Consider the following 18,146-nt stretch of genomic DNA (forward strand, 5'->3'; position numbering starts at 1 on the left):
AGGGGGTAGGATGGCAAGGTCCTGGGTGGCATCCCTGGTCCTTGAGAGTAGTCCAGGTTCTTCTAAGTTCCTGGGGCTACAGGGGGGTGGCTCCCCAGGTAGGAACGTCCTTGTGGGCTCAGGCCGAGTCCCTGGGGTAGTGGTTTGCATAGTTTTGGGGTCTGGGAGGTCAGAGGAGTGCACGTCGGAAGGGAGGGGGAAGTCCACGCCAGTTGAGGGGTTCAATCCCGGAGGCAGGTCTGTAAAAGAAGGGGTGCGCACCGCACGTGAGCGGCCAGCGGCCAGCAGCAGAGCAAGTGTGGCCGGCCCCGTCACAGGAGAGAGGAGGGAGGCTTCCTGGACTAAAGGACAGGAGACATGAGGATGGAGGGTCAACAAGGAGACAGGTTTCAGAACCAGCACCGCTCCCGACCAGGAACCTGCAGAGATCCTCGGGTGGGTGGGGGTTACGGGAGGGACATCGGGTATGGCTGTCTGGAAAAGAGGGATTTTCAAAACCACGGCACTTGAATTGGGGTTTTCCTTGAACGAGAACAAGCTAGCAGCATGTGAGAGGCATTGGGCCCCATGATAGATAGATAGATAGATAGATAGACAGACAGACAGACAGACAGACAGACAGACTGACTGACTGACTGACTGACTGACTGACTCAAACACAAAGCCTCTGCTCCCTGATTCAGAAAAAGCCACAGGGCTGGAGAGGTGGCTCAGCGGTTAAGAGCACTGACTGCTCTTCTAGAGGTCCTGAGTTCAATTCCCAGCAAGCACATGGTGGCTCACAACCATCTGTAATGGGGATCCGATGCCCTCTTCTGGTGTGTCTGAGGACAGAAACCGTGCACCCACGTACATAATAAGATAAATAAAAATCTTTTTTTAAAAGATTTATTCATTTATTATATATAAGTATACTGTAGCTGTCTTCAGATACACCAGAAGAGAACATCGGATCTCTTTACAGATGGTTGTGAGCCACCATGTGGTTGCTGGGAATTGAACTCAGGACCTCTGGAAGAGCAGTCAGTGCTCTTAACCGCTGAGCCACCTCTCCAGCCCGATAAATAAAAATCTTAAAGAAGAAAACCCAGAGTGGCAGGCACAAGACCCCAGTACAGCCGTCTCTCCTCTCCTCGGGCAGGTCAGATTATTCCTCTAGCCCCAGCTGGTGACGTCGTCCCTTCTCTCAGCTTCGTTAAAATCTGGGCTTACTAGCTGGGGACAGGTCCCAAGTCTGATGCCACCATCTGCGGCAGTTCAAGCACGCCACCACTTACACTGCCCGCTGGGTTGTGGAGGCGTGGGTCTGGTTATTTTGCTTCATCTACCCAGGGTAAAGGGGCCCATGGCTGTGTCATTACACTGACTCATGGGTTAGGGTTAGGGACTGCTAAGAGGGAAGAGAAAGAAGATCTTCATGACCCAGGGACGGGAATGCCTGGGTAGAAGGCGGACAGCCCTACGCACCCAGTAGGGGTAGGACTTGTTAGGCCAAAGAGACTCATTCCCTCACCTGGTTCCAGCGCGGTAAGGTCGGTTCCAGCCCGCTGGCCCTCCTCACTCTTGTCCTTGGTACTAGGCACCTTGGAGCCAGGCCCTGGGCTGCCAGTGGGGCAGATGGGTAAAGTGCAGGGGGCGCTGGGCCGAGGTGGTGGTGTGGGGCAACTAGCAGGGGTCTTTAGAGTGGGTGACTGGCAGCAGGGTGACAGCTTGACTAGGCCTGCGGTGGTGGATGAGGGGGTGCCCTTGGCCATGGGGGTTAAGGCAACTGGCTTGTGGGTGGACTTTGGGGCCTTCTCCCGGGCAGCTTCCTCCAGTTCCATGTGGCGATCCTCAGGCTTGCGCTGTTGGGGGTGTGGGGAAAGAGGCTCAGAAGGCCACACCTTGGTATCCCTGTGGCCCACTGCTTGGTGAGAGACATGCAGGGGTGTCCTGGGGCCATCTGCATGGGACCTTGGAGGAGCGGAATTGTCTTGGATCTCAGGTTGGCGTGGTTGATGGGGACATGGTACCTGGAACTGGGCAGCTCGCTGTAGCTCCAGGGCCTGTGTGGCCCGATGTTGCTGCTGTTGCTGCTGCTGCTGCTGCTGCTGCTGCTGTGCTGCTGCTGCTGTTGTTGTTGCTGCTGCTGCTGCTGATGTTGTTGCTGTTGTTGCTGCTGCTGCTGTTGCTGCTGCAGTGCATACAGTTCTTGCTGCCGAAGCAGCTGGGACCGAGAGTACACGGGGAGCTGGCCAGGGTGCTGCATGTGTGAGGCAGGGCCCCGGGCCCCATACATGGGAGGCCACAGTGAGGCCTGGTCCATAACTTCAGCTGTAGACAGGGCCAAAGAACTATCAGTTCCAGTAAGAGATGATGGGCCCACCTGGGTCAGCTCCCCTCTTACCCACCAGCCCACCAGCTCCATCTCCCTCCAGCCCTTCTCAGCCCATACCTACCCTTGTCCCCGGGGAGATAAGCTACAGTTCTCTCCTGGGTCCTGGTTAGCCCTATTTCTGCCTCCCCCAACCCCCATGCCAAGACTGCTGCTGCCCTCCTCAGATCCACTGTTAACGGCCCCACAGGCAGAGAGCCAGACTGGAGAGGGGTCCTTACCGAGTGTGTGAGGGGTGGTGTGGGGTGTGGGTTCGGAGGGCAAGATGACCAGCTGCGTGGCTGCGTCTTGGGGGAGGGGGAACACTGAGGGCATGGAGCCGGGCACAGAGGCTGGGAAGCCGGGGGGTAGGTTCTGGTGCAGGGCAGGGTGTCCGAGGCCTGAGGAACAGAAGTGTAGCGTTCAGGCCAGAGAGCCACTCTGGCTTTCCCACTCTATGGTGGCTCAGCCAGGACAGGGATAACCTCCAACCCCAGGCCAGCCTCCCAGACTGCTCTTGGGAACACTGACCATAGGAATGCCCCCCCATCCACAAGGAGGGACTTCGGGTGCGGGGCAGCCAGTGGGGGTGGGCGGGATGGGGGTGGGGGGCTGGGTCCCCGCCCAGCTGGCCGCCTTGCATCATGAGGTGGGGGGGCAGGTCTCCAGGGCAGCTGCTTGAAGGGTGGATCCGGGCAAATTCCACGAGGTCTTTGTTGTCTCTGTAAGATTATTAAGAGCCAGCTTGGCTCCTTCCCTTGCCCCGACCAACCCCAGCCCAACAGACTGTCAACCTGCAAGGGGAAACAGAGGTGGAAGGTTGCTAGGAGACCCCGGGCTCTGAGCCTCAGTTTCCAGCAGTAGTGCTGCTGGCAGAGGACCCTTTAGGAACGTTGGAATGCCGTGCACACGACGGACTGCTGCCTGATGTCATGGTCGTGACACTTCCCTTCCTCCCGCGAAGGCTCTGAGAGGGCAGACCCACCAGGACCTCCACTTGGCTCTTACTGTAACAGCAGCTCACGGCCAGGCAGCCCCAGGCGGTCCTCGCACGCCCGTGACCTTTCCTCTTCACTCTCCAGGTCCAGCGTGTGGGTGGCACGCGGTCCTCCAGCAGCTGACCAAGTAAAGATGACAGAGAAACCGGGCTGTGGTATAGTCAGAGAACCACTGACTCAAGCATGCCGTGTGTTGGAGCTGAGGGACTAAGGCAGGGTCCCCTGGCCCTGGGGGCTATGGAGGATCTTCTAGGGAGGCCATGGGGTTCGCAGGAAGAATGGCTATGGACACCATCTCCCTTGCTTCCCCGACCAGGAACGTCATACCTTTGAAGGTGGGGGCGGCCCTGCCCTGCCGCCCACTGTTGGTATTGTAGGCTGCATCGGGCCGGCTGACCGTGTCCTTCTGCCGGGCCAAGGCCACTGCGATGCCCACAGGTGGCTGCCGCACCTCCCCGTCTCCGTGTGGGGGGGCCTCGTGCTCCCTGCTTCGAGCGCAGTCGGGTCTTTCCACAGGGCCTGGGCCCTTAGTGGCTGGAAACTTGGCTTCCTGCTGGACACAGCTGGCTTTGAGGCCACCCAGGCCCACAAAGGGAGCCTTCTGGCCCACAACCAGGGCTTGGTTGCTGTACTTGAGCAGATTCTTCATGGCCGAGACCTCATCTTGTGGGGTGGGCAGCTCCTGGGACAGGAGGGCTGCCTGCTGGAGGCCACTCCCAAAAGGGTCAAGGTAGGCACTGCCCTTTCGTTCCTCCATGATGGCCATGGAGGTGTCGTGGCCTGTCTGAACACCCCAAGGAGGCATATGGTGCCCGCTGTAACCCAGAGAAGCCAGCTCCACGGACTTGCGCTTAGACTCAGCCCCGCTGCCTCCCGATTCTACTTCAGGAGCCACCAAGTGCTGCTGATGACGGATCCTGGCTACCTTCTGGCCCCCCGGAGGGCCAGCAGGGGCCTCTTTGTTGGCCACTTTGTCTAAAGTGCAGCAAGCCTGGGTGGTCTTTCCACCCAGTGGGTCTTGGTGATTGGACCGGGCACAGTCCTGTGAAGTGGGCAACTCGAAGTAGCCACTTTTGTCCAGACTGCCTTTGGGAAGGCCAGGGAAGGGGGCCTCGGGGCCTGAACTGAGATACTCCAGGCCTTTCAGCCGGGGGTGGAGGGCCGCCTCAAAGCCCCCAGGTCGCCGTTCACCCTTGCTCTCGGCCTTTAGGTGGGCATAGGAGACTCCATAGGGTGCATGGTCAGGGGCCATGGCCACGTCTAGGTGCCGGTCCTTGCCATCACCTGCCACGGCACAGGCCTCTGTTACTTGGAAAGAGTGGCTCTTGTCAGCCAGGTGTCCCACAGAAGGCACAAAGGTGGGCCCGCTGGCCTTTAGGTCCCGGGAGACTTTGTCCTGCAGGGGGCAGAGCCCATCTGGACCTGCGTGGAGCTGCAGACAGGGGAAAGAGCCTGCTGGGCCCGTGCTGAGGGGCGGGGGTGGCCCAGTAGGCAGGCCGGAGGGCACTGTGTAGGACACAGCGTGATGTAGCATCTGCCGCCGCTCCAGGCACTCGCTGAAGGCTGGCCCAGGCTCCACAGGGCCTGCCACCTCCTTGGCACAGCGTCCGGGTGCTGCCACGCCTGTTCCGGGCCTTCCCAGCATACCCCCTGCACAACTGGCCATCGAGGCCTTGCCCATGTCTCCATTGAGTACCTTGGTGTTGAGTAGGCAGGAAGTGAGGTGTTTGGGGCGGCCCTCACAGGACCCCCGAGGTGCGGGTCCCGTCTCCTTGCAGGGCCCCTCAGCAGGCATGGGTGGCACCAGCTTCTGTCGATCTTTACTGCTTTCTTCCTCCACCGCTGGCCGCTCCCTGCCCTCTGCTACCTTACTAGCTTTCTCTTTGCCCAGCTCTTTCCCCATGAGGAAGCGGTCAAACTCCTTAGGACCCTTCTGCAGTGAGGCAGCCTCAATACGGTCCCGGCTGCAGGAGCCGATGGGGTGGGCGGGGGTGGCTCGGGGCACTCCGGGGAAGTTGTGGTTGGCAGGTAGGATTGCAGGCTGTGGGGGCAGGTTGCGCAGGTAGAAGTTATCTGTGAACCAGAAGTGCCAAGGTCAACAGGAAGCATGGGGCAGGGATGAGTCTCGACTAGTATCCCCAACCCAGGATTTTTGTCTTGTTTTTCAAATCAAAGAGGGGGCTGGAGAGATGGCTTAGTGGTTAAGAGCACCGTTCCAGGTTTGGCTCCTAGCAACCACACGGTGACTCACGACCATCCATAACTCTAGCTTCAGGAGAGCTGACGCCTTCTTCTGACCCTTGTGGGCACCACACACACACCTGGTGCATGTGTACACACGCAGGCAAAGCCCTCGTGCACAGAACATGAAATTTTAAAAATCTAAAAAGTATTTAAAAAAAAATCACACACACACACATATATACAACATAAATCAACCATCTTCGAGTGCTCAGTTAAGGGCACTGAGCCCATGAACCGTGTGGTCCCAGCGCCACCACCATCCACAGCTCTATAAAGTTCTGGCTGGAGAGATGGCTCAGTGGTTAAGAGCACTGACTGCTCTTCCAGGGGTCCTGAGTTCAAATCCCAGCAACCACATAGTGGCTCACGACCATCTGTAATGGGATCTGATGCCCTCTTCTGGTGTGTCTGAGGACAGTTACAGTTCACAGTTTAGCCGTGTGCAGCCCAGAACAAAGGCTGGAGGTTAGCCAGGTGCATAGTGGCGGGGTGGGCAGTGATCCCTATAGATCCTGCCTTTCTCTCACACCAGATGCTATGACTGTCGGGGTAAGAGTGAGCCCAGGGTATGTGAAGATGGGTGGTGAGGAAGAACCATCTCTGGGACACTCTGAGGAGCACCCACAATGCAACGTCTTATCTGACGATTTCAGGCTGATAGGGTTGGGGGAGTGGGGAGGGAAGACAATGCTCTCTGCTAGGAAACAACTGCACCCACTTGAACCCCAACCCTGGCAGCTGAGGGACACCCAGCTTGTGGAGCTGGCTCCTGAGGACGGGGCTGTACAGCTGGGGCCCAGGATCTGGGGCAAACCCTTCAGACCCAGGTAGGGACAGCACCAGGCTGTCATCAGTAAGTTCTAGGGACATCTACGCTTTGCCAGTTAGACCGGAGCCACTTCAAACCTCTGGCAGACTCTGGGAACAGCCCTGACTCCCCCTAGTTGGGTGGGTGGGCAGCAGTGAGGCCCTAGCTAAGGAGGGCACTAGGTGGGGGCAGGCGGTGGGGGGGACAAAAGAAAACATTTGCAACTTGTAAAACTGTCCTCAGTCATGTAAATTCCTTGTCAATTTCTTCTAATTAGAAACAAGGGGGAAGGGGAGTAGGAAAGGGGTAGCCCAGGAGAAACCCAATTAGCTTAATTTCCCAAACCAAATAATGTTCTTGGACGAAGCTCCACCACAGTATTGTGAAAGCTGAGAGGCCTGGCCAGCAGCCGCCAAGACACCAGTCAGCCCCACCGCCCAGAGGGAGTCCTGGGCCTGGTTCACTAGTCTGGTTCCTAGGCCTCAGACCAGCCACCTGCCCACCCTTGACAGATGCTGTCAAAACAGCTGCAGGCTTGGGGGATGGACGGGAGGCTGTGTGAGTAACGAACGGCTTGGTGGACCCAGCCCACAAGTGTTCCAAGTCTGGTTCCTGGGAGGATGTGGCAGGGCCATCTAGGATGACATCAGGCCCCTGGGTGGGGCTGGGGTAGACTTCCTGGCCACACCCCAAGCAGGCCAGCCTGCACCAACCATAGCTAGCCCAGTCTGAAGGCCGAGGCTATTCCGAGCTTCAGGGCTCCAAGACTCTTCTGTGCCCAAATGTGCAGAACCATTTCAAAGACCCAGACATGACAGACACCCTCAGGTCCTTAATTCGAGGAGCCACCCAAAGGCACCTTGTACTCTGCCCATATTTCAATTCCTAATGGCTCCTGGCAAGGAGAGTATTGTCATCTACCCCAACTGGGGCTCCCTAGGGATTTATTGAAACCAGCCTCATCCGCTCTCCACCTGCAGCACATCCGTCTGTCCAGTACCCCCAGAAGGCCCCTAGGCCTCCAACTCTGAGCTGGGTTTACCTCAAACCGGTGGTCCCTCCCACAGCCTGGGCTTATTAGGAAACTGGAATTATTAGGAGTACATCCTTCTGCCCTGGTATACACTCCCTGGCATCACTAACTCTGGCTTTACGGGACTCTGTCTGGGTTCATGTCTTATCTCGCCATGGGGTCACCAGAAACGGAAACATGGTCCCTGATCCAGGGCTGGCCTCGAGCCACACCACAGGAGAACATCCCCAAATTTGAACAGACCCTCAAAAGCAAAACACCTCCACCTAGTGACAGAGCCCGAGATCTCTGCTCTTTCCCCCAGCCTCCTCTAGTCAGGTCTCTTGCAGATGCCCAGCCAGGAACTGAATCACTTGCTCTTGCAATACCTAAGTGAGGAACTGTCTCAAGGGGTAGGGCTGGGGCAGGGTCTCCTGGCAGTCTAGACCCAGCTCAGCCCTCCCCCCAGAAACTTCCTGTCCCGAGTCCAAGAGCAGATATGGGTCAGGGTGGCTGTTTCAGAGTGTCCTCAATGAGCACTGCGCCTGCACCCTGCACTTGTACTTGTACCTGTACCTGCACCCTGCACCTGTACCCAGCACCTGCACCCTGCACCCTGCACCTGTACCCAGCACCTGCACCCTGCACCTGCACCTTGCACCTTGCACCTGCACCCTGCACCTGTACCCAGCACTTGCACCCTGCACCTGGCGGTGGTGCCACGACATCCTCCTCTGGGTCCCACCTCGCCTGGGGAGGAGGGCTCACCTAGCCTGCTGCATTTACTGGTACCCCTTCAGCTCACCTTCAGGATGCTTATACCCCATACCAAGCCCCACAGCACTTGCCTTTTTGGGTTCCATAGAAACGATGTTGCCCATAGAGAACATTGCTGTTTCCATGGTGATCCAAGTGGCTCACGGGTAGGAAGGTAGATGCCAGACTCCCCGAAAATCTGGGGTACGCAGGAGCTAGGGAAGCAAAGCACTGGTTGTAGAGACAATTCTTGGCTCCCCGGCCCTTACCATCCTGACCCCAAGGAGGCAAGAAGCATGCAGGCAGCCCGGGAGCAACACCCCGCAGAGCCGCTCACAGCCCACCAGTGGGAAATCAACCCATCAATACATCATATTAACTCTGACTCGACTAATACCATCCCTCCGGTGCAGCACAAATTGAATTGCTGACGGGCTAGGGGCTGGAGGGGAGGGGGAGGCTGCCTTTGATGCTCTCCCAGTAGCACTTGGTGTGGCAGAAGCTTCCAGGTCAGGCAACAAAGGGGCTCAGAGAGGTGGCCCGAAAGGAAGGGTGCAGTATGGACTCTGAGTTCTCAGCTAAGAGAGAGGCAAACAAGACAGGGCCTCCAGCGGGCAACCTCCACAGGCACCCAGAAAAACAGATGGTATGGTAGAGTTGTGCTGTACCACAGCTGGCCCGGGTGACTCACGCTCTAGCTAGGTGGGGCTAGGATGTGGCCAGTCCCCACTCACTGGAAGCCACAAGTCTCTCCCCTCAACTGAGCTCTCTATGGAAGGGTAGCATCTGCTCCTGTCTACAAGGTTCTAGGCATGGCACCTTGTGAACAAGGCCTTGGCACCAACTGCTACCTGACAACTTTAAATAGTACAAAGAGGCCCCTCTCAGACTGCAGTCTGTCCCTCAGAGGCAGCCAGAGTCCTGAAGGGCTGTGCCTCCGTGGCACAGGAATGCTAACCACAGCCTAGAGCCAATCCTACCTCATTGACCTTGGGCCTATAGTGAGTGGCTCTTGTCCTCTGGAACAAAGTCTCTTTTCCCCTGCCCCAGGAGATCCTGGCTTGCTAGAACAATGACTGAGACCCAGCAGTGAGCCCTGGGGGAGGGGTTCAAAAGCTGTGGCACTGGGAGTAGGAGAGATGACACAGTGGTTAAGAACATTGGCTGTGGGGTTGGGGATTTAGCTCAGCGACAGAGCGCTTGCCAGCAAATGCAAGGCCCTGGGTCGGGTCCCCAGCTCAAAAAAAAAAAAAAAAAAAAAAAAAAAAAAGAACATTGGCTGTAGCTGGGCTCCTTGGGGGGCAGAGGCAGGCTGCTGATCTCTGAGTTCCAGGTCAGCCTGGTCTGAGTGAGTTCCAAGGCAGCCAGGGCTACAGAGAAACACTCTGTCTTGGAGAGGGGTGGGGGTAGGGACAGAGAGAGAGAAAGAGAGACAGAGAGACAGAGACAGAGGGAGACACAGAGAGAGACACAGAGAGACAGACAGAAAGAGAGGGAGACAGAGAAAGAGAGACAGAGACAGAGGGAGACAGAGAAAGAGAGACAGAGACAGAGACAGACAGAAAGAAACAGAGAAAGAAAGAGACAGAGACAGAGACACAGAGAGAGAACACACACACTGGCTGTTCTCTCGAAGAGGATCTGGGTTCAATCCCAGCACCCAGAGTGGCTCACAAGCACCCATAACTCATCTCCAGGGAACCCGACATCCTCTGATCTTAGTGGGTACCAGGCACACATGCGGCGCAGACACGCATGCAAGCAAAAGCACTCACACACATAAAACAAAACCAGTCCATCTAAAATACTTTTAAAACAGGAAAATAAGCTGCAGCTCTGTAGAGGCTCCCCTTGGGAGGCTCCGGAATGGAGGACCAGAGGACCACCGCCTCTAGGATGATGGCTTCCTCGCTGGTACCTTCCATCAGGCCCGACAAGAGCAGAGGGACCTGACCTCCATCCAACCCGTCTGGGAGTCTTGGTTGCTGGTAGCTTCTGCCCCTACCCACTGTCACCAAGACAGCGGCTAAGATATGGGGAGGGGGACTTAAGTCTCCTGCAGGCAGCTCACTGGCTCAGGCATCTGGCTTTCTCTATTAACTGGGGTGAGGGGTCTTTAAGGAGACCCGGTCCACATGTCCTCAACGCCCAGGTCTTCAGTCAGTTCGGTAGGAATCTAAAGGCTAGTGGGGTGTGTGGGGGGTTGGAGCACCCTGAGGCCTGCCGTGAGCTGGGAAACCTGGAGAGATCGACTCAGAGACGCTCTGCCGGGAGGCAGGCATTTCCCCACACTACAGACTAGAAGAAAGAGAAGCAGGCAGACTGGCCTGGAGTTGGGCTCTGCATGGATGTGGTTCTGGTGTCCCCATGGAGGTCAGACCCTAGAAGAGCTTCTCTCTGGGGACACCACTGCTGTCCCAAGAGTTTCCCAACAGTCTCACTTCTCAGGCAGTGTTGGACTAAGACAAGGGAATCCTTTAGCCTCCTCGACTACTGAGAAGCAGAGGGGAGGAGGCTGCCATAGTCCCTGGGGAGGAACCCAGGGCAAGAAGTGCTGTCACTTGATAAAGGGCACTTGAGGAGCAGGCACAGGACTCTCAGTGTCACAGTGGAATCCCTGACAGTCTCGAAGCCCAGATTCACTCAGGCCGGCTTTACTTGGTTTCCCCCATTCTTTTCCCACAGAATGCCTGTCTGTTCCTTGTTTCCAAAGGCTGATCTGCCTGGAAGCTGAGGTAGAGGAGCCTCTGTGGCATGGGGCCGGGCACCTCTGGAACATCTGAGGTTCCCGGCTCAGGGAAAGCACTCAGAGCTGGTAAACAGTTCACAACAAGAGCACTTAAGTAGCAGAGACCACTGCGAACGACACCACCGGACAGTCCCTACTTCGGTGGCTCTCTGGCACCGCGCTGGGAGGAGACCTTTCCATCTGCGTCACAAGGAAGGGGCCTTGTGAAGACTCAGAGATTTCCGTGACACAGAAACCTGCCTGCATGGTGTGGCTCCGTTGCCCAGACGGGAGCACACCCTCTGACCACACGGGAGGACTTGGGGACAGTGCCCACTGCTGGGCCTGTCCCCCTGTTGCTGAAGAGCAAGCTGAGATTGAAAGAGCTACCCCGTTGGTCTGGTGCATGTGCACACATCTGCAGCAGATGTTAGCCAGATTAAACTCAGCTCCTGGAAGACTTGACAAAAGCCAAGAGGCTTGGGTGGGAGCAGCTGGGCAGGGGGTTGGGGCCTGGGGGTGGGTAGGTAAGGCACTGCAGCTGTCCCCCGTAATTGGCTGCTGTTAAATGTTTTACGGGCCTCGTTTTTTTTTGGTAAACAGAAGTCTGTAAATTCCTCCTTCCCAGACGTTTCCAGGCACAGACACCACCCCCACCCTTAGACCCCCTGATGAGGTCTGGGCATCTCCCTGCTCTCTGGGGACAGTGGACACTTGGGTAATTGAATAAGGGTGCTCTGGGTGCCGTGGAAAAGTTTGGTGGCTGCCACTCTGGCGAGTGGGGCTGAAATCTACCGGCCGTTGCAACGCATGGAGGAGGTTCTCCGTGTCCCAGGCCTCTGATGGGGAACTGCCTGGACATGGAAGGCAAGAGTAAGAGAGGCAAGGAGCCCCGGGGAACACAGTGAGGAGGGGGGTCCTCTTAGCCCAGCAAGAGAAAGGCCCTTTTCTTTCCCCCAAGACTACTCCCTGAACTGAAGAGGAAAATAGGAATTGACTTTCGAATCAGAGCAGCTGCTCTGAGACCGGAAGCCAAGGCAGGGGGATCCAGTGCCCTGAGAGGACCGAGAAGACCAAGCCTGGGTTAGGAGGGTCTAGGGAGGATCCTGGTAGGGGTGGCCTGAGCATCAGGGAGAAGACACTGGGGCAGAGAGAGCCTCACAACTCACACCTCTGACCACCAGGTCTGCTTAGCTCCTTCCCCTGCTGCGAAGTCCAGACCCCAGGACCTCGCTTTCTCTACAGCCTCTGTACCCGACTGCTCCAATGATCACGTGACAGATCGGAGGCCGCCTGCTACCCTGGAACTCCCGACGGACTTGGGGAAGCAGCCCTGGGTAGGTGTGGAAGTTGGGTTTAGGATGCTCCATCCTGCTCTACTTAGGCTGCCACAACTACCAAAGCCCTTGGTGACGGTGAACATGAGGATTCCTGATCAACAGGCAGAACACTGAAAGACAAGGCAGCAGGGCAGGCAGGTAAACGGGTACCTGGCTAGGGAAGCCATGAATAAGGTAGGAGCCCTCTCTGCCCACCCAGAAGGAGCAGATATCTAGAAGGTTCTCAGATGGGCTACAAACCTCCGCTTTCCTGGGGCATGAGGGATGGTTCCCGCTCAAGTGCCCCGGCTCCTGTTTTCCGTTACTTAGGATGCTGCCACACAGAGGACAGCACAGTGACTTGGTGCTAGCCCTCTCCCAGACTCCTGCCTTTTGCTTACAGCCAGTGATTTCCACTGCAGTTCATTCACCAATGGACCACAAGTGCTGGGCTAAGAATCCCAAAGCTAGATTCTCATGCTGCTTAATTGACTAGTAATGTCTGCCCTGGGAACAGGCAGGATGTGGCCGCCAGCTCGCAGGATACTTGCCATCTCTGCTTTAGTGACTGAAGGGGGTAACCTAGCAACAACCCAAGATCTCCCGGCCAAGGGCCCCTCCTTCAGGGTCTCCTCACTCCATTTGGTTGGATTCCTAGTCATCCAGGCCAGGATTTCAAACTGCGGCTCCCAGGATTGACCACCCAAGTGGCTGGAGATTAGAATGGCACCCTTCAGGGTATGTCTCCTCCCTCAGGCTTGCAGAGTGCTGACCCACAACTGCTCAAGGAACAGGGCCCTGCAGTCTCCATATCCCAAGGCTGAGAGGAATAACTAAGTGCCCAAGGGGCCAGGCTCCCATGGGCAGGCTGCCCTGGATCCAGAGGGACAGCCCTCCACATCACAGGGAGGCGCCTGGCCAGTAGGCGGGATGAGGGGGGCTGGGAAACTCAACTGACCGACGAGCAAACTATGGCACAGGAGTATCTTGGATGTGGCCCCAACCTGCTGGCATCTAGGACAACAGTCCTGCCACCCATAGCTTCAGCAGCCATCCTTGGTGGTCCACTGTGCCGGGTCCCCACTCATGGGCGGTGAACAGGTGCATCTGGCTGGCAACTGTTTTTGCCCAGGTTAGACTCAAGGGTCCAGGAAGAATTATGCCTAGTGACCACGGCCATTTCATGCCCTTCTACCCCCAAATGTACATCTGAGGAAGGGCGCAAAGTGAAAGAGCCGTCCGTAAAGCACTAGTCCTGTCAGTCTGTGTCCAGGCAGCTCTGATAACCCGTGTGCTTCACAGGTGAGGACACAGCTTCAAAGCCTCTGAGCATGGGGACGCTAACGTGGCGCCTGAGGTTGGGACAACCCGTGTGAAGCTCTGACACCCTGTAGCTGCTTCCTGATGGCTTCAGCGAGGCTGGAGGAGTTCTAACCAGTGGGACACCCCGATTCCCAGGGCAGAGTCCAAGAGTTCACTCCATGGTGTCCTCCAAATCTTAGGACAGGTTTTCCTAACTTGTCCAGTGGGTCCTTGTGGATAGGGGTGCAGACGGAACGGGGTTCTGAAAGGGGACATTTCACTCAGAGACTGCAGGGGCAGGGACAGCTCAGCGGTTAAGTGCGTGCCGCTCCTGCAGGGGACTCAAGTTCTGTTCCCAGCACCCACATCTGATGGCTCACAACTACTTAGCTTCAGGAGACCCGATGCCCTCTTCTGGATTCTACAAGCACCTGCACTCACATCCACACATACCCGTACAAACCCACATAGAGAAACCCATTCATACATGTAATTAAAAATTAAAAATACATCTTAAGAAGCAAAAAAAGGGAGAGACTGCAAAGTGCAAAGGCTCCTTCCCACAGCGGCGGCGAGGGGGCAGAGACCAAGGGATCATTGCAATTTAGAGACTGGATTGGTCTTCATAGCAAGTTCCACACCAGCCAGAGTTACACAGTGAGTCCGTTTAAAGAAAACTAAATGAGGGCTGGAGAGATGGCTCAGTGGTTAAGAGCACTGACTGCTCTTCCAGAGGTCCTGAGTTCAATTCCCAGCAACCACATGGTGGCTCGCAACCATCTGTAATGGGATCTGATGCCCTCTTCTGGTGTGTCTGAAGACAGCGACAGTGTACTCACATACATAAGATAAATAAATCTGAAAGAAAGAAAGAAAGAAAGAAAGAAAGAAAGGAAGGAAGAAAGAAAGAAAACAAAACAAAACAAAACTAAATGAGATAGAAAGAAAAAGAAAAGGAAAGAGCATCTAGGGTCTGAAGAAATAGTGTTAGGGCAGGCTCAGCCACTAGGGGGCAGTTCCAGGGGATGGAGTCTGATGGGCCACAGAAGCCTTTGGCCCACCCATGAGGGTGGATGTTGGATAGGACCTGTCTCCTGGATGGACAAGTTCCAGCCCCTGCTTACCCCTGTGGTAAGTCTTGGGGCCTCATAAGGTATTGAGGGAGACAGAGGCCGCTGGAGAAACGAGTGAGTGTGGGGGGTCTGGAGGAGCAGGGTACACTTGGTGGTGGCTCTTGTGTGTGGCTCCTGTCTCACTGGAACCCAGCCAGACACCGATGGAGAAGTGGCCACCAGGGTGGGTGTGGCTTTCACAGAAGCTGGCTAGGCAGGCAGCCAGTGCTGGCACGTGTACCCATGGCTCCCCCTCCAGGTGGCATAAGAGACCAGGACTAGCAGGGCTGAGTCAGCTCCAAGCTCCTGTATCCATCCCCAACCCCCTAGCAACAGCATCCTCTTTCATTGCCCTGTGGGTGGTCCCGAGCAGGCAGGGGGTGTGGGGGAGCTCACTGACAATAGGACCAGCTGTGCTGCACCACACCCCAGCACCATCCACTCAGGCCAGGTTGGCAACTAGCCACTCACCTCTGCCCCAGGCTAGTTCTGCTGTCCACCCTACCCTGAAGCCCTGCCGTTCACTTCTGGCAAGACCTATCATCTTGGGTGAGCCAAGGGGCCAGGAGGCTTGGGGCTCAACAAGCAGGTCCTGCTCAGGGCCAGATGTTACAGGGCGGCTCCTCCAACACCAGGGTGCATCCCTTGAACCCCCCAGCTGTTCCAGGGACACAGGAAGCCTGAGCCCCCGCTCCACAGCTGCCTTACAGATGGTGAAGAGAGGGTGTTTTGGCTGTCTGAGAGTCCCTGTCAAGAGTAGGAGGGCACCTATGGTTAACTCCCACGTGAAGCTAGCCACATGAAGCTAGACAGTCAGTCCTATCTGCCCGGCCTACCTGCCCTAGACACAAGAAGGCTCAGGGCAGGAAGGAAGCAGTGAGCAAGCTAGGGAGAGTCCCCCCATCTCTCCATTCTAGGGTGGTTTAAGGAAGCAGGACAAGGGTAAGCCTGGGCCTCCTGGCCTATTGCCCAGGAAGCCCCCATGCTGATGGCCCCCATTCTTTGGCCCTGTCGCGTGCCCCCTGCCTGCCTTGCCCCCCGCCCTCCTGTACCCACATGGCCGAGAAACAGGCCCCAGCACGTGGAGCCAGCTGGCACCCCGTCAGACTAGCAGCCAGGCACTCTGCCAGGGCAGCCAGCCAGACTGCCACTCGCTCCTACCCCGCCCGCCCTGGCCTCTACCGCACAGAGCAGGCTGCACCATGTGGCCTGTCAGGGAGTAAGACTGCAGACGTAGAAGACAGGGGAACCCCTGCGGGGAGGGGGGGGGACACCCTAGGGTGGGGAGGAGCCGACAGTGAGAGGGGGTAACCTGAGGCTGCGGCCAGAAAGGTATGCATTGTCACATGACTCCAGACGGATGTGCCGCCACTCTCGTGACTCTCGTGGGACTCAGGAAGGTTGCAAGTGTGCAACTTCCCACTCCAGGACGGCTGCTTCTCCACACACCTGTCTCCAGCCCCCCAGTGGGCCCTGTACTCTGCCGTGTGGAGCCCCGAACATCCTGCTTCGTGTATGGCATGCACCTGTGCTGGCCCTCCCCTACCTGACTCTGGGAACTTTGTCTTGCACCTGCCACCATGGGTGCCCAGCAGCAGGCAAAGAGACCCCTGCTGCCCTTGGAGCTGGTCTCAGAGACAAAAGCCCTCTCCGTGTGACACAGCCAGGCCTCTATTACAGACTCGAATGGAGGGTGGGGGACAGAGCCGAGAGCTCTCCACAGCGTACTGTCTGGATACTACTGGCTTTCACCAGCCAAGTGGGCATCCTTGGGGCTCGGCCTTGGAAACAGGACCTGCAGAGGCTGGGCCTCATGTGGGGTCTGAGGTTTGAGGCTACTCAGGGTGGGTCATAAGCAACTCTACCAGACGACCGTTGATACAAGGGGAAGTAAATGGTTGTGGGTATTGCCAGCAAGCCTCCGCTCACCCTCTGGAGTGAGTGGCCCAATAGGGAACAGGACTGGGCTCTAGGGCAGGTGGTGCCACCCACAAACTGCCCTTCTTGCTGGGGGTGTCTCCTGGGGTAGGATGGAGAGGAAGCAGGCTTATGTGTCTCTACCGAGTAGGAGGTGAGTCCACATTCCTGGCCGACATTGATAACAAGGACAGATACCAGGTCGGGTGGCCCAGGGGCCACCTATGGTCAGTCCAGGGATGCAGCTCTCTGGAGTAGCCTCCATAGCCTGTCCCTCCTGCTTGACCACCCTCATCCCTTCCTGCAAACATCCCTGAGAGCCAGATGCTATGGCCAGCTGGGAGATGCCCAGCAGACACAAAAGGCTGGTCGGAGAATAGGGAGCGAGTGTTTCCGGCAGGGCCTGGGGGCCACCCACAGCTGGCCAGGGAGTCTCTTACTAGGGCTCAGTCCTGCCAACCCCAGTCTCCACCCAGGACTCTGTTGGGAAGGCAGGCAAAGGAAGCATCCCAGGTGGGATACCGATTTGGTTCTCGAGACCTGGTTGGCCTACCCTCCACCCAGGAGAGAGCTGCTTCTTATCACTTGTCCAACATGTATGCTCCGAGCGAAGCCCAAAGACCAGATTACTCTAACAACTGTCCCTCACTTGTCACCTGTCCTGTTTGGAAAACAGCCCCTTCTTGTTGCACAAAGAGAGGTCTCTCAGGCTTCCAGCAGTGCTGGGGCGCTAATCTCTCAGCCTAGAACACGGGACGGGCTGTGCGCCGTGTGTGGGTCCACTGCGCTCTGTAAACAGGCGCCTGAGTGCGGCAGTCATTGAGTTACGGCAGTGCCTGGTGCCAGGAGCGAGAGCTCTGTGTGCCCGCTGCCAACTGCAATTACCTCCCTCGTGCCAGCCAGGGAGGGGGGGTTAACCCTTCCTGCACCAAGGGGGATACACAGTCGAGGGAAAACAGGCAATGACCAAGCCCAGGGATGTTGAGGACCCGGGGCCACCTTCCAAGTTATAAAACCAAAGTGCAAAGCAGACCTCAGACACCTGGACAAGGTTGCGTTCGAGTCTGGGAAAAGCCCGGGAGAGGACTGGAGGTCCCAACGGGGCTCTAGAGACCGTTCTGTCTCGTGGTGTCTGAGAGCAACAGGTACCTCTGGGGCACCAGACTACACCAAGTGCAAGCAAGGCTGGAGGCCGAGGAGGAGGAGGCTTCTCATAGGCAGGGCTGGAGAGCGGGTGGGAGAAACAGCAGTCTCTGCCTGCTGACAGCTCTCCTCTCCCTGTCTCTCCTTCCCAGCTGACACATCTGGAACCCATGCCCGCTTGAGTCTGGGGAGGTGGGGGCAGGCCGTGGTGGAGGGCACAGCCCAGTCCGGCTGGCCCAGCTGCATTCCACATTTCTTCAGTTCCCTGGAGCCCTCCCTGCCCAACATCTGGAGCACACATCTGGCCAGGACCAGTGCCTACTGGGGCCATCCCATTTCCAACCAATTACCACCTCCCCTGAGAGCCTTCCTCAGCAGGGAGGCAGCCCCCGCCCCCCTGCCCTAGCACACTTGACAGGGCCTGCCAGCAGGGCTTCTCCAGTCGGTCTCCTCC

At 57.1% G+C, this 18,146-nt stretch overlaps 1 protein-coding gene across 1 annotated transcript in view; it reads right to left on the reverse strand.

Annotated features, from left to right (window-relative positions):
* Nucleotides 1-18,146, reverse strand: part of Bahcc1 (BAH domain and coiled-coil containing 1) — a 58,212-nt gene that overhangs the window by 17,677 nt on the left and 22,389 nt on the right. The window contains 9 exon segments of the mRNA XM_032912304.1: nucleotides 1-239; nucleotides 1,514-1,844; nucleotides 2,013-2,099; nucleotides 2,102-2,313; nucleotides 2,596-2,754; nucleotides 2,885-3,075; nucleotides 3,362-3,470; nucleotides 3,679-5,424; nucleotides 8,264-8,386. The exon segment at nucleotides 1-239 is cut by the window's left edge and continues 577 nt beyond it. Of these exon segments, the coding sequence (XP_032768195.1) occupies nucleotides 1-239; nucleotides 1,514-1,844; nucleotides 2,013-2,099; nucleotides 2,102-2,313; nucleotides 2,596-2,754; nucleotides 2,885-3,075; nucleotides 3,362-3,470; nucleotides 3,679-5,424; nucleotides 8,264-8,386 (3,197 nt within the window).

The sequence above is a fragment of the Rattus rattus genome, chromosome 9 (genome assembly GCF_011064425.1).
Source record: "Rattus rattus isolate New Zealand chromosome 9, Rrattus_CSIRO_v1, whole genome shotgun sequence".
NCBI lineage: Eukaryota > Metazoa > Chordata > Mammalia > Rodentia > Muridae > Rattus > Rattus rattus.